We start from the raw sequence: 16,324 nt of genomic DNA on the forward strand, positions 1-16,324 counted from the left end.
ATTGGCCTAAAAGGCCTTTCCAACAGGGAACCCTCATCTGCAGAACCTGAAGTGGAATCCATAATTCCTGAATCTCAGCATAACTCTGCTGTCAGCAAATGTCTGCAAAGGCTGTTGGCAAAATGTTGGTCTTATTTGCCTTTAGTGACTGGTCCACATAAAGAAAGGAAATTTACTGCAGCTGTCATTTACTCTGTAAACTCAAATGGCTATGGTTATGGAGTCAGCATGATTACAGAGAATGGAATTAGGAGTTAAGAAATGCACAGGCAACTTTAATTAACCTCCTTTGTGTATATGCATTATGATGTAGTCTTTAATTATGTGATCACATACTATTTTCCCCAAAGCAATTGTGTCTCATTTACCTTAGAGGATAGAGGTGATGTAGAAGACTGTTTGTCCAGAGGACCTCTATACTTCTGATTGCAGGAATTGGAAAGTGTACGACAAATGAAGCAGGGATTGTGAGGAGCAAAAAGATGAGGTCATGGTTAAGGTGCTTGAAAGAATTAAATGTACTGCTGCCTTTATCTGAGTTCCTAATCAGAGCTGCTAAGTCTTTTGAGCCAAACTTCCTCCAAGTGGTCACTATTTGTGTATCCTGCCTTTCTGTATTGCTTTGAGGTGAAAGTTTGATTTGCAGATATATTGAACGTCCAGGTCTGTCAGGGAAATCAATTGGAGCTGTGCTTGAGACATATAAAGGGCTGTATAAAGCTTTGTATACTAAAGAGAAACAAACAGGTAATAGGCTTCCCAGAGTAAGCAGCCAGTGATAGATCCTTTCAGCTGGATCTCTCCATCTCAGTTCTCATCTGAAGAACAGGGTAATAACGATTCCATGGCGTGGTGTGAGAAGGGAACGTGATTAATGCTTTTGAAGCCCCTAAATACCATAGTGGTGGGCACTGTAGAAAGAAATGGAAAGGAGAAATTAATAATTCTGTCTTCAGAGCAAGATTTGAATATTGTGGTGTTAAGAATGATGACACGTATTGATGAACCTACGCACTGAACAGCGAAAATAAACCCAAGCACTGAACACCACTGGGCAGAGCTCAGATCTGGGCTGAAGACCAGGAGATACTGGAAGTAAAAGGTGGTGTTACAAAAAGGCTCTGTTTCAAAGCATGCAGACCAGAATGAAAATTAAGATTGTGCCCTCTGGTTTTATTTCTGGCATCTCCTAAATCCTGTGTCAAATTCGTTTAACTTGTATTTGTAATGTAGACAGCTTTAGCAAGGAATGCAGTATCACGTGGAGTTCCTGGAAAATAGTGCTCATATGGCAAAGGATGTGTTTTTCTCCCTAATGGGGCCACAGATAATTTCTGACGTTATTTTGGTTTTACATGAGCTAAGGATTCCTCCTTGGTGAATTTTAAGTGCAGGACTTGACCACTTATATGGATTTGGCCAAAAATTTTGCATATTTAGGATCTAGCATAGATTCTGGGTTGCAGGAGTTCAATAGTGTCATACGAGGAGGGAATCACTCTGTCTTTTGCTTTTTGTGAAAAAGGAAAATAGTAATTCTTTCATCACGGGAGCATCTGAGGATAACTATGCTAAAAATTATGAGAGACTCCATATGGACTATAAATATTTAAAACCAGATTAATATAAACTGAAGGGGGTTGGGGGCTTGGTTCAGAGAGTAATCCTGATGCTGCTGTTGTGCTTAAATGCAACTGTTGCTAACCTGCTTTCTGTACAGAGAAAGATTTTGGTTTAGTTATCTCTGCTGCCATTATTTTATATTTATTCAAGTTAGATGACAGCAATAGCTGCCTCTATATATATATATTTTTTTTTTTTTAAATAAAGAGTTGGAAGAGCAGCAGCAGGGCCTATATTCAGCTTTTTTAGTAAAATTTGCACATCCAAAGTACTTCACTGAAAAGCTGTTTCCTCCAAACACGCAAACACTGTGTGCAGAGGGCAGAGGAACGGGCTGTGGCATGAGATTGTTTCTCGTTGCTCAGAATATTGCGTTTTATTACTCCCTTGCTCAAAGGACTTGTTGCAACTGTATCTAATTCATATTTAATAAGTTCTTTCTACTTCAGGTGTCAGTCGGTTGTGCCCATTGCTTTTCATTTTCATAAATATTTGAGTGCAAAATGGTAACATTTTTTTGCATGCACTAGACCAGTGGAAATGGAAGTTTTCTTTAGAAAGGCTTCAGAAAGAGACAGATTCTGAAAGGATATGAGTCTCTATGCTCATATTTTAATTTTGGTTGCATACATTTGTGCAGAAAGAGGATATGCCAGCTGCATTAAAATAAAAACAAAGCATTATTTTAAATGCTCAGAAAAAAAGGTTTAATAAATGGCCCCATTTATTGATCACATTCTGCAATAATCTGCTACCCCTCTGAACTAATAAGCTCCAAACTGTTTGGCTCCAATAAGTGACCAAAAAGTAAACTCTAGGCAATATGAACAGAAGTGGGACAGAAGGTAAATTCACAGTAGACAACAAAAATAGAATATTTTAATTTGATTGAAAGATGCCTGAAACTCAAGGTAGCAACGCAAATATTCTTTCCACCAATTATTTGAATGGGCTCTTGAAAAGCAGTGCAAAATATCTTCACTAAGTATTTTTTTTTTCTCTGTGAAATCAGAATCCCTGTTTCTGCTGTGTTAGGAAAGGCATTGAGCTCATGAGTAGATTTTTTTGTAGTCTCCTCAGTTGGAAAATAAATATCTGTGATTGAGGTGATGATGTTAATTCATTTAAAGAAGAACTCCCAAGTTATTCCAAAATTGTTTTTCTTTTAAAAAAATAGATAAAAAATCTGATCTTTATTAATTAAACATCTAACATTAATTTATTGAGGTGTAGGACTTTGCAGATGGCAACCTTGGTCTTTTAATATTAATTGGAAAATATTGATTGAGAAAAGACTAGTCTGTCATGATGATAATTGCAACCAGATTTAGATATGATCACTAGATCTTCCAGAGATTACAAAGAAGCAGTTACCATCTAATTGGCAAAAAGATTGAACATTATTTTGGTAATCCCTAAGCTTTGGTAACTTATTCCCTGTTGTTCATTTATATGTCTTGTCTGTATGTCACTATAAAGTGGTTAAATATGGTGTAAGCTGATAAGACTATGCTGTAGAGTATTTACATTTCATGAGCATTCCAAGTTTTATAGCAGTTTTAATAATATACTTTTCTTTAAATGAAGGTTAGACCTGCTTACTGAACACTTTAAAACCACAACTGACCTGTATTTACTTCATTATAACAACAAGCTAAGGTTGAGATAGTCTGATATCATTTCCTTGATGGCAAGAACAAGCAAGTTGTTTTATATAACATTACTCAAGACACGAAAAATAAAAAGAATCTGTAACTTTCCAAGAAGGTTCTGCATCTTTTGACTTCATATTTGATCTGCTTAAGCACTTTCTTACTATGAAGTTGTGATATTTCACTGTACAAAAATATTGCTGTAGACAAGTCCCTGACAAAGCTGGGAAAATAAATCAATTAGTGCAAGTAAACTAATTTTGAAGAAGAATTAGTATGCACTGTCAGTTTTATACCAGGAGGGATTTCCTGAATAAAGCATAACCTTTGATAATGCAAGACAAATGTTAGCCATTTTAGTTTTAGATACAAATGCTTGAGTTTCTCAGCTGAATTTTATTGCTGTTATTTCCATAAGCTGTATCTATTTACACCAGTTAAGCATCTAACCTAAATATATAAATACACAGTTGCTTTTTATGTGGCTGTAAATTCAAGGTGCTGCACAGTGTGCAGCCATACAATTAACTTGAACGCTGACAGAAAACAGACTGTCAACTTGTTAAGAGAATTTTACGATCATCTGAACAAAATTAGTTCACAAATTTTATCATCTTCTATCCCATTTATAAATATTAGCAAAAAAAAAAAAAAAACAACCACCATAAATCTCTGTTTCAGAGCTGTCCCTTTGTGCACAAAGCGAGACCCGGGTTTCTCAGCCTCTGGAATGCTCTTTTTCTATCGCTGCTAATAGCTGTGGACGTTTTCCGTGTGGATGTTCAGTACACGCTGTTGTGAATCCCAGGATGATATCGCCATTACTTAGAGCTGTATTTTGCATTGCCTATTCTGTTCTTGCTCAGCATGCACAAGGGTAGAGTTAAAATCTTTATTCATTTCATTTAAAAATGTTTCTTTTGTTCTCCTTATCGTGTTCTGGCTTTCCCAAGGATATATGCCTTGAACGAAAAGTCACATGTGCATTACTAATTGTGTGCCATTGTATTTACAGTTCCTAGTGGTGGCACTGTGAAGCTACTAATTCTTTTGCTTCACTTGATGTAAAATAATCTGAGTGTCTTTGATAGCAGTGAAACAGTATTAATTGTTTTGTACATTTCTTGGTCACTCTTCTTAGGTGGTCTTCATAATCTATTAGAACTTTCAGCCAGATTTTTGTAATGTCATGCCTCCAGCAGTGATTAAATTGGTAATTAATGAACAGTCCTTGGCAACATAAACCACATCCCGTTAATTTTCCCTTTTGAGTTTTTCGAAGTTGTCGTCTCTGTCAGAAAGCATTGCGCCACCTTGCTACAGCCCCTTGGCATGGAACCACAGCGACGGGATTTTTTGCAGCCATTAGTAGATCAGAGCAGTAATTTCACAGTATTTTGGTCAGGGTAATTATAGTACCAAGTACCGAGTAGAGTTGGGAATTCACACAAGAAGTCCAGAAATACCAGGTGAGCTTCCTTGTGTTCACTGGGACGTTATGATTAGTTTAATTGGGCTTTGTTTGATTTCAGCCGCGGAGACTCTTTGTGCCACGGCACTGCAGCCACTTTCCACTTTAGTGTTTCTGACCTGCATTGACAGGAACTGGTGCAAAAATGAGCTCTTTGAAGTGGGACTCTTTGGAGAGGACAACAAAAAAAAGGGGAAGAGTGATGTGTAAGTAGTGTACTGTAGCAAAGCTCGACACCAGCCCGAATACTCTGCGTTTTACGGGTGATGTGATTCAAGTTCTTTCATATTTTCAGCCGGAACAGATAATATTTCTGCTACGTTTGTGCAAATGTCGAGTAAATTACTGCATGTAAAAACACAGTCTTTTTTTTTAATCACTGGCGTTTACATAGCACCTGCTGTTCTACCTTCCTTTGAAGATAGAAGTTGTTTCTCCCACCAGAAATTCTGTGAATCGTCTATTTAGTCCCGCAAACAAATCTGGGCAAATGCATTAATGAGACTGCAGCTGCACTTAGCAGTTCACATGTCACAAAATAGTAGGTAAAGGCATTCATACTTGAGTGACTGACTATAGGTGTAGTGGCCTTCAGCAGTACATTGTGCACATTAAAGTTTAAATAGTCACTTGCCTGTTGGCTTCTGAATGAAAGGACTGTCACTGGTCACTTCTCCTAAAGCCTTAATGAAACCAAATAGTTTGCTACGAGTTTGGGCCTAACCATTGGGGTGTTTCATGCAGTCTTGTCAGTTGATGTTCATGAATTGACTTGAACGAAGATCAAAGTGTTTCTCAAAATGGAGAAGCGGGGAGAGAGACAGCTCCTTCAATTGCACCACAAGAGCTAATCAAGCCATCAGTTCTTTATGCACTCTGCGTGCCTTTAGAATTTAATACCCAATGGTTTGTCAGGACAAATTGAAATTCGGGGGTTGGCGGGGCCGGGGTGGGGGGGGAGAGGGAGAGTGTCCCTCCTCAGCCCAGTGAAAATAAAATTTGCACTTCACTCTTCTGGAGGATCATTTTGATAAATTTTATCGTTCAGTGTAAAACTGCAATGTTGATTAAATGTTTGGGGTTGAAAAAAGAAGTTATAGTGAAGGATTGAACGGGCATTACGTGCCTCAGCCCTGAGTAAAGATTCAGGTTTAAAGTGAAAGAGAAACTAAACTCGATGTGATTTTTTTTGTTTCTTGGATTGCTAATGAACTTTTTTTTTTGCTGAAACATTTTAAATTGGATCCAGAAGATAGATTTTTGAGTGTCAGTTAAAACAAAGTCATGTGAAAATGCCTCTCTCTCCCTCCCTCCCCTTCTCTCTTTTTAATTGATATGATTTAGGCTGAGTAAAATGGTAAGGGGGATTTTTCTATTGCAGAAGCAATTTTTAAGGGATTTAGTCTTATTTAGCCTGAAGGTCTTCACACTAATGAGAGCACTTAAGTTACGTCCAGGCGTTGATTAGACAGCTCATCTATCAACTGGAGCATGAGAATTTGTATTTTAGATACCTTTTACACATTATAAATTTTTTTTTATTACTTTAGACTTTATTTTCCACAAATTTTTAATTGCCTTCTTTCACATCCAAGGTGTCTGTAATGCAGCTGACAGAGCACAAACGGGAACAGGGAAATACTCTACATTTGGTGGAGAGTACATTTTGATACATTTCAATAATATCGACATGTTGATAATATCGAAACTGTATCTGTAGAAATTGGTTCTACAGAAATCTGGATACAAATTGCTACCCAGATACAGTCCTTAAACCGCCACAAGCCCCCTTTAAAGTCTAAATACATTTATTCAGGAAACATGGAATTATATATATTTTAAAATGCCCAACTACCCCCCCCAACCCTTCCGAAACTGTGAATGCTCTCTCTACCTGTAGGTTTTTTGCCATATTTAAAACACAATAGCATCTTAATTATTTTCTGAACCATTCTGAAAAGTACAGCTTTTGTAACTTTTTGACATTTCATGTTTTAAAAAAAAAAAAAAATTAAAATGTTGCCACCAGCTTGCACTATGAGCAGCCTGTAATAACAGTTAAAAAAGCTTTCTGAACTATTTGACAAGATTTCTTAGTGCTGAGGCCATATGCTGTAGCCTTTAAGCTATTTCTTCCTATCAGTTTCATTATCACCTGCCTCTGAGTCTCCAATATCATCAGTAAGCACATGCAGAATCATAATTATGCCATGTACAAGTTCTTTGATAACATGTACAGTTTTCTTCTTAATTCTTTATCAAATGCATTGATCGTGGCATGTGTGCATTGATCCAGGTCCACCATCTGGCTGTGTGTGATAAGCACAGTGGCATCTTTGCATTTCCACTGTCATTCATTGCGCTACAATTTGGCTGCAGGGGAGTAGTGGCTGGGATTAGCCCTGTTCTGCTACTTACTTGCATTTTAAGTTGACACCTCTACAGCGGCTCAGACCACATTACAAACTGAAACACATACGCACGACTTAGTGATGTGACACTCCTCAATAAGCTTACTCCACTAGCTACTCAACAATCTGTAATTGGATTTGTAGGAATAACAGCAAAAGATTTCCTAAGAATTGCTGGGGACAGAAGGTGAAGTTTTCTCATTATTGGCAAAAGGCTAGGTATAGATCTTAGGCGATTGGTATTTTCCATTAAAAAAACCTGCCAGCAGTTTGCAGGACATTTTCAAAAAAAAAAAAAAAAAATCACCAGCAAAATAGGGTCCAGGGAGATGTAGGGTTAGCACTTGTTCTTTTCATTCTCATCGCACAGAAGCAGACAGAGATCTCGTTACCCTCCCCCAAAAATTAAGAGAAGAGGGGGAGGAAAACCAACTTTCGGAGGCCCCCTGCAGCCCGCTGGCTTTGTTCGGCTGGGAGTGACCCGGGAGCATTCCTCAGGAGGGCAGTCCCCCCTCCCTTGGCGCGGGGCTGCCCGCCTGAGGAGGAAGCTTCCCAGGATGGCAGTCTGGGAGATGCTGCTCTCCAGCTTACGCATCCCATACACTTGCCAAAAGTCTTTGTTTCATAACACCGCTGTGTTGGTTTTTTTTTCCTCTTTTCTTTCCCCCCCTTTTTTTTTTTTTTTAAATTATAAAGTCAAGTTTACACAAGAGAAAATCCCTTAAGTGGAGCTCGACGAATGTTGACTCCTACAATGAGTAAGCAGCTTTCTTAACTTCTGTCTGTAACTCAGCAGTGGAAAGGCACAGAAAACACCATCTTTAGTCTATTAATCTCAGCTCGGATGTTCTACCCTGTCTGGGTGATGGCACTATTTTGGAATACTTCTCAGCCTGCACGCTTGAGACCCTGTTTGTGGGTAATGCCAATAGCATTGACAGTCGTGATGACAGGCAGAACAAGCTTCTAGATCTACCAGCACCTTAGGTGATTGTTGGCCTTAATTATACTTCCCGGATAGGGGAGACCACAAACTTGCCTAACCAGGGAAAATTCCAGGGAAGAAGTTAGCAGAGGACTTTGTCTCTGCTTTTGGTTTTGGTCGACTTTCTCGATGATCTTTCCTGGGAGCCCCACGGGCTGGCAGGGCTGCCCTCACAGTGTTGGCTGGGAGAGCGCCTCGCTCTTCGTGTCAGTGCAGGTGAGCGGGAAGAGAAGGAAAACAGAAAGTGTTCTTGGAATTGGATATTTCAGCCTGTCCTTAAAACTTGCTGTAGAGCCAAGTGCGGTGTGAAACAGACCTGCTCGCCTCTGTCGCCGCAGAGATGTGCAGCTCCCAAATGGTTAAACGGGTTAAATCTTATTTATCTGAACAGAACTTTGGGGCTGTTTTGCAGAACGCTCCAGCAGAAATACCTGTGGTTCACTTTGACGTTACATTTTTTTTTTTGTTGGTTTCTTTACTTATAAATACTTGAACTGTTAGACCTTTTACTTTTTCTCTGAGAAAGATGTATTTGTACCAGATTAGAAAAGCTAAACTGTTTCTTTACATTGAATAATCAGCCTGTCATGACAAATCTATCTACTTCTGCATGAGTAGGTGCCAGTTTGACTAGCTTCTTTTAGGCTCACACTGGGTTTTAAGCTGGATCCGTGTGCATGACTGGCAGTGCATTTGTTGGACCAGATCTAAGGAGCCAGAGAGCGTTCAGCTCCTTTTTGCCTACAAAAGAGCAGCCAGACAACCAGCAAGAGGCCTTGGATGTAGCACAAGGTGATACTTACATAGTCAGCCATTCTTTTTTTTTTTCAAATATTTTTTTTCCATTCAGTAAGCTAAGAGTTTTTCAGTTTCACAACGACATAAGGAATTAAATTATCAGTGGATTGTTTTTCTACAGCCAGCATTCTTTACACCAAAAATACTGTACCGAATGAATTGTAGGTTTTCCAGAACAACATAGATTATATTAAAAATTTAAAAAAAAAAAAAAAAAAAATTTTGCTGGCTGTTTCTTTTAAAAACCTCCGTAATTTAGAGGAATGTTTTCCATTTTACAGCCACACAACTCCATTTTACTGTGAATTTTGGGAGCCTTTTTTTCTTAGGAAGGACAGCTTTGCTAAGGCATTGCTTGTGATTCTTCCAGTTTTAGACTTCGGGCTACTTCTGTTTTCATTCAATCTCATCAGTCCATCAGTGCCATAGCTCATAAACCAATAGCTACTTAAGACAAACAGTTTGATACTTTTTGTGATGTGCATTCATGAAAAAAATATTTTCAAGCTACATGCAGTTTATTGGTAATAAGGTAGCTGATGTAGGCACTGGGTATAAGGCAGAAAACACCTAAGATGTTTATGTCTGTCTTTGCTTACCACTTCCTAGGATCTGACTGGCCACGGAAATCCAAAGCCACTTTTGTTTATGCCGAGTGTTCCCTGCTTAGCAATCCATATTTTGCTCACTACCTGTGTATTTTGAGCTGTTCTGAAAACGGTGGTAGAGACCAAACATAAATGTGGTCCCCAGGGTGATCAAAGATTTAATCTGACCAGATGGGACAAACTTGAGAAAGATTTTGACTTTCCACTCTGTTTTGCAACAAGAAAGGCTGATTTTTTTTTTCTCCCGTCCTTTCTTTGTTAGCAAAGGCAGAGATCAGGCCATCCCCAGAGGAATGAGCAGGTGTGGCCATTTACAAGCATGTCTGGTTATATTATAAACCAACATAAGAAAAGTTTGAAATGGTTTGAAAAGATCTGCTAAACAGTTTTAATGTTTCATCCCAAATCCTATTTACTCAAACAAGAGCCGATGAAGGTCACAGTACAAGCCAGCCTGCTCAAACCTTTAGAGCTCGTGTAATAATTTTTTTTTTTTTTTTTTTTTTAATTCTGTCTTCTCTACTAACTGAATAGGTACATTTTGGTAATCCTGAATAGGTACATTTCGGTAATCCTTGCCTCTGGACAAGCACAGAAGTCTTTTTCTTTCTGAATGGCTAATAACAGAGCCGTTCTTCCTGTCTAATGATGAAAGAGGTGGCAGTCAAGTTCTTTCTCTTAGATGTTCTGTGCACTCGGGGCTGACCACGAACCATTTTGAAACCTACAGCTACAGGAATCACTCCCCCTCATAGGTACAATTCTGGTTTGGTTTTGTTGCTGTGGTGTGTAACTATTTTGCTACTTTTTTTTTTTCTTTTCCTCCCAATCTGTTGGCATGGTAAAGAATTTTCTTTCTAGACATCAAGTAAATGCGGTTCACCAGACTGTATTTTTTTTTAGAGAGAGAGGATCATACATTATCGGACTTCTGGTGTAAAGTCAGCTTGGATCCTCCCAAAATTCGGCCAAGGAGGACTGAAAATCCCTGGCAAAGGTTTTTGGTTTGGTTTTTTTTTTTTTTTTTTTGTTTGAAAATGCAAGAAGATTGCAGAATTTTTGTCATTCAAGGGAGTGTTTTTTAAGTGAGTGTTTAGGTTATTTTTTCCTCTGCAAGAGTCCACCACTCTAAATATTTTACTGAGTTGATCAGCTCTCAGCTGGCCGAGTAATGATCTTGGAAACTGCCCTGCCAGTGTTTCACATTCGAATTCACCTTCCCAAATCCACGGCATCATTTTTGGCCAAAGTAATGTCAGTCATTGCCGTCTGCGGCGAGTACAAACAGGACCCCCTAATGGCAGCCATTTTTATTTGTTTCTTAAGATCCAAAGGCTGCTGAAAGAACAATTGGATAAAGTTGAGGATTGGAGAAGCTTGATTTTCTTGTTCCAGTGAAATGAAACTCCCGTCCTTTTTTTTTCTTCCCTTTCCCTTAAAAGCCGGAGTCAGCTAGGGGGTTGTAGCTGTGTCAAAGCCGTTGGGATGCCACTGCTGATCACTTTAATTACTAGGACTAAGGAGGATAAAATTAAAAGTAGCACCATTGAAGCAGTGGAAGAAAGCTTGCCGAGATGTCAGTGAACTGTGAAATATAAAAATTGCATACCAATACATTTTTATAGGAGGGAAACAAGGAATTACATTACTTATTCTTGAAGAGTTTGTCCTTAAATAGTGAAGTTTTCCTTGCTGTGCATCTGCATGGCAGATCTTTAAACCATTACGAAGTATTTGGGGGAAAATAACAGAGCAAACTTTAACGTCTCTTTGGCATGTCAGATCCATGTCAGAGGGTGAAAGATTTTACTGAGTTTTTTCTTCAACTGTACAGGAAAAAAAATCACTGTGTGTGTGTTTGCTTGGTCCTTTCTTGGTGCAGTGCTTCTCCCTATGTTGCTTGGGTTTTTTTTAATATCTTTGTTCATGCCTCCGTAACTCTCCTGAGCACTTTCCTTTCCAAATTCTGGGAGACTGATATGCTGTCTAATAATTTTTCTGTACCTCAAAACTTTATCTACTTTTTCTGCTCTCAGTTTCATTACTCCTTCCACCAGCGTTTCTCCTGCCAAGCTCAGCAACCGAGGGTTCAAATACCTGAATTGAATTTAAGCAAGAACTAGGCCAGTTTTTCTCTTATCCGCTGGTGATGATTGGCTTAATCAGCACAAACACAAGCCACCGTAATCTGTGTTTGCTTGGAGATCCCCGGGATGTTAATGACTATGCTAATAATTCAGGATACAAGTTCTCTTTCAGGAGGAGGGGAGGAAGGGAGAGGGGAGAAATCAGCCTGCTCAGTTTAGGGCATTTTTGTCACAAACACATAACTGGCCTTATTTTAAACTGCATGTGCTGAAGTAGATTAAATTGTTTGACATTAAACCATACAGGAGCTTAATTTTGCACATTCCTTCTTAAAAGTCATTTAAATAAAACCCACAAGTTCCTATGTCTCAGGAATTGGGAATATTAGAGATCTGAGCAGTTTTCTTTATGTAAAATTCAGTGTAATTAATGTTACCGAATACTGTGGGTCAAAATAAAACCATTTGCTATGTCAGTTGGTTGGCTAGAAATTAAATTAAATTGATCTATTATAGTGCATAGGAGAAGTGGGGGGGAGGAAGCTTTCTAGTTGTCTTTTTAATGTGTACTTTACCAAATAAATTTTTGATAGAACTGTTGCTCTGTGCCTTCTGGGAAGTTAAAAGGCTGAGAAAGCAAACAAAGCCCATGTGCCGTCCTGCTGCCTCCAAGGGCTCAGGCAGAATTGTCTTTCGAGGGGAGGACATTAGGAGAAAAGCAAATCCAGGCAATCTGATAGGGAATCAGGACTCTGTCACTCAGAGGCGAGATATTGTGCTGTGTCCATATACTTTGTTTACTGTAGGGTTTTATGAGTTGTAACCTGCCCATGCAAGCTGTTAATGAGGCTAAATCTTGCTGCTTGAGGATTGAATTACAGCACACCTCTGGGCTAATGGTTATAAACAGAAAGTCCCATTAGGGCTGCATTCTGATTCAGTCATTTGCATTTTTTCTATTGTGCTGAGAACAATGCTGAGTAAATAGCTACAAACAAACAATTTACATGGAAATGGATAAAATGTACCTAATTAGTATTTTGCACTTGTTTTATTAATGATTGCTTAAACTAAATAGCACTTAGCAGCAGCTCTCACCAGTGTCTGCAGGTGTGGGATGCTCAAGTTTCTGGGCTGGTGGGAAGGCTGCCAGGATGGCTCTCAAAAATTAGGCAGTTTGTTATGTTCCACTTAGTTCAGGTCAACAGCCTATACCTGGGATTTATCCAGGTCATTATGTCAGTATTATGAAATTATTGGCAGGTTAGACTTAAAGCCAGGCACTGCCTTGTTGTGCTTATGACCATTTCTGATATAGAGGGGAGAGGAAAAATAGTCCTAACTTTGGAAAAAATCCCATGTTTAAGGTGAAAAATGAAATGGTTTCCCTTATGGTTTCGTGGGGTCTTATAGATACGTTTAAATACCTCTTTTTATTAAGACTTTTTTAATATGGTGGGTTAGTCATTTACAAAATGTGATGCTGCAGATCTTTGCTTTTTAATGTGTCTGAAATACTACCGTGCTTCTAAGTTATGAGCTTTAGTAGGACATGGCATGGTTCCAGTATGATCTCTTTAATTGCTGACCAAAGCCCCACTGGTAGGATATTTTAAATGATGCAAAGTCTTTTCTGCTCTGGGAACACCTATTGTTCTTTCAGTAATTTTCATTAGTTTATTTTTTTTGAAAGTATCCATTGAAGTTGAAGAACATGTCTCAGATTTGATGCCACTTCACACTTTGAAGTCAGCTTGGTGCTTGGATAACCAAGAGCAACATCTGGCTTCTCATTTCAGTTCTATGAGACAGTACTACTCAAATGAGTAATTCAATTTGCTAAAACCATTTTATAGCCACGGTAAAACTTCACTCAAATCACTCATTAAGTGTGATTACTTTGAGACTGAAGTGTCTGCAAATTTTCATCAAGGTATTTTTATAGAACGTAATTTATAAAAGCTTTACATTGCAAATCATTGTGTTTCTAATGCAGCAATAATTTGGGGAATGCTTTAAAAAAAATAATCTGATGCATGGATGTCTTTAAAAATTGTGGTGTGACACCCAACTGATATCGAGCGTCCTATTTATAATGTGGGCCAAGCACCATGCTGTAAACCAGTTCCTATCATGATGATCAGATTGAGAATGAAATTGCATTTCTGTCAATTACTGAGTTGGCAACTGTTCAATATATCTTAGCAGCAAGATGAAGAGCGGCGTCGGCAGCTGAGAGAGCGAGCTCGTCAGCTAATAGCAGAAGCTCGATCTGGAGTGAAGATGTCAGAACTTCCCAGCTACAGTGAAATGGCTGCAGAAAAGTTGAAAGAAAGGTCAAAGGCATCTGGAGGTGAGCTGAGGAACCTTGTATCTTATTCCTATGGCAACCTAGAAACCAGAGGCCTTTTTGGGTATCACTTTTATTCACACTTCAAAACATTGTTGTTCACCAGGTGAACGTATCAAAAGACCTGGCTGTAGATGTGTTTCCTAAATCAGCGTTGTGTCACTTGATTTCCAACAATTACAAGAGAAGCATATATGTGGTTGAAAGAAAAAATACGATCTGCGAACAAGTAGCTCATATTGGCCCATTATTTACAGATTTGTCCTTGCCCACAGTTTTTTTAGAATTTTATGGTTGTTGGTTCTCTTCAATATATATTTTTATATAGGAGAATGGACATAATTTTGGGGGGAAAACAACATTGGAAATACTTAAGAAAAGTTATTTTGTATTAAATGTCTTCAAAAAATTGCTTGGAAGAGAATTTTAAAGGTGGCCTGTAAGAGGCAGGGGCAACAACCTTTTGATTTTAAATGGCAGTCTTTTGACATACCACTTACATTTACAGGTTTCATGTTGTAATATTACTATAACGTTATTAAACTGACTTTGAAATGCCATTAAAATTCATATACCTGCCAGTGCTATGAGCTGGAGTAATGTAGTGTCACTCAAACTCAAATGGGTGCTGAGCACACATTGCAGTGCAGGCTTCTTGCTCTTTTAATGTCTTCTACATATTCTGAGGGGAAATAGTGTTTCTCATACTAACACGTAATCATAAGCTGAAGTGTAAAGAAAATCCAGCTTTATGCTCACAATGCATGTAGATTCAATAAAAATATTTATTTCTTCTCTACTTTATGTATTTTATATGCATAAATATTTAAATACAGTCTTATTGCACCCTAAACCCTACACTTCTGTGCCGTTTAAAACTGAGAAGAGAGCAGTGAGTTGTACATCTCCCTCTGGGTTTGGTCTTCAGTTTTACTCTCTTTGCCCAGTAAACCAAGCTCTCTTTTGTGGTAAGTAGGGAAATTACATCCTTTGTGGGGAGGCAGTAAGACAGGCTGAGCCAAACAACACAGTCCTTGGACATTACATAGACTATGGTGTTCCTCATCCATCTTCACGGTTTATGGTTCTCCATCCCACATTCTTTAATTACTTCCTCCTCACTGTTTCATCATAGCTGTTCCTGCCATATCTTCCCTCAAAGTAAGGTGCTCTGAGTGCTCAGCTGCACAGCAGTGACCCTGTTTTGTCACGGTGACTCACTTGTAGTGTTGCTAAATATCTCAGTGTGCTGCTTTCTGGGACATGGCCTTCCTGTTCATATTTTCCTCTGTATTTTGCCATTGCTCTTCCTGCCCTTTGTTCAAACTGTGAACAGTTTCAGAGGTAGCTGTGTATATGTATTAAAAGAAACATGTATTTATAGAGGGAGATTGCATATGCACCCAAAGAGTTTAGTGTTATTAAAGCAGGCAGTATCAGTACTGGTGACAACTCGCTTATAAAGTTATCACCACTATACCTGTTGGGTTTTATCCATGCAACAGTTTCACAGCTTTCTAGTTTTACATGCTTTATTTGTATTTCCTGCTTTGATTTTTCTTTGTCCTTACAGTAGTTTGGCCAGTCTATTTGAACTTCTCTTGGACTTGAAATTTTTATTTCTGGTCTTGTTTTATTCCTTTTTGTTCTTTTCATGTCAATGTGCATTTTATAGCATTTTCTCTCCTTCTCAAAAAGGATGGCACATCTTCCACATACTTCTACCACACCACTGGTAATGTTAGGTGCCACACTAGATCTCCATTCAAGAGATTCATTCTTCTAAAATGTCGTAGTTCTGTGAAAGGGCACCAACACTTAACAAAGCAAACGAATTAGAATTATTTCTGGGTTTAGTCTTTTTTCATTTCTGAGTTTACACCAAAAATTAATATATAATTAAACAGTCTCCTTATTACAACTGGATTCTGAATGTTGCCCCTAACTGCATTCACATGTAGTAGGGTTTTTTCTGTTATAGTCCTGTATTCCCTGTAGAATACCCAAGACAAGCTTCTTGTGATATCTTTTGTCTTCCAAGCTTTCTTGTCCATTATGCTTCATAAATCTCTTCTTCTGCATTGATTACAATTACTTTTGATTTTACAAAAAGGGAATGTACCAAATAGTTTTCCTCTCTCTCAGTTCAGTTATTTCAGAAAAAAGGTGACATTTCAGCTTTGGGATTCTGGAGTTTTTAAAAACTAACTCTTTCTTATGATTGTAGGTAAAAATGTGATCTCTTTCATTGTTTCTATATGCTCATTAAGAATTTCATGCTTTGGCGCTGGTGCAGTATTCTCTGTTAAAAGGCTTTATTTAATCACGGTCTGAAAAAC

General features: G+C 38.4%; 1 protein-coding gene across 1 annotated transcript in view; it reads left to right on the top strand.

Annotated features, from left to right (window-relative positions):
- The window catches only part of EHBP1 (EH domain binding protein 1), a 178,696-nt gene that overhangs the window by 109,029 nt on the left and 53,343 nt on the right, over positions 1-16,324 (top strand). The window contains exon 14 of the mRNA XM_027898157.1: positions 13,841-13,988. Within this exon, the coding sequence (XP_027753958.1) occupies positions 13,841-13,988 (148 nt within the window). The remainder of the gene's footprint in view (positions 1-13,840; positions 13,989-16,324) is intronic.

The sequence above is a fragment of the Empidonax traillii genome, unplaced genomic scaffold, assembly GCF_003031625.1.
Source record: "Empidonax traillii isolate 1590-97213 ecotype Southwest subspecies unplaced genomic scaffold, ASM303162v1 scaffold580:size560489, whole genome shotgun sequence".
NCBI classification, from domain to species: domain Eukaryota; kingdom Metazoa; phylum Chordata; class Aves; order Passeriformes; family Tyrannidae; genus Empidonax; species Empidonax traillii.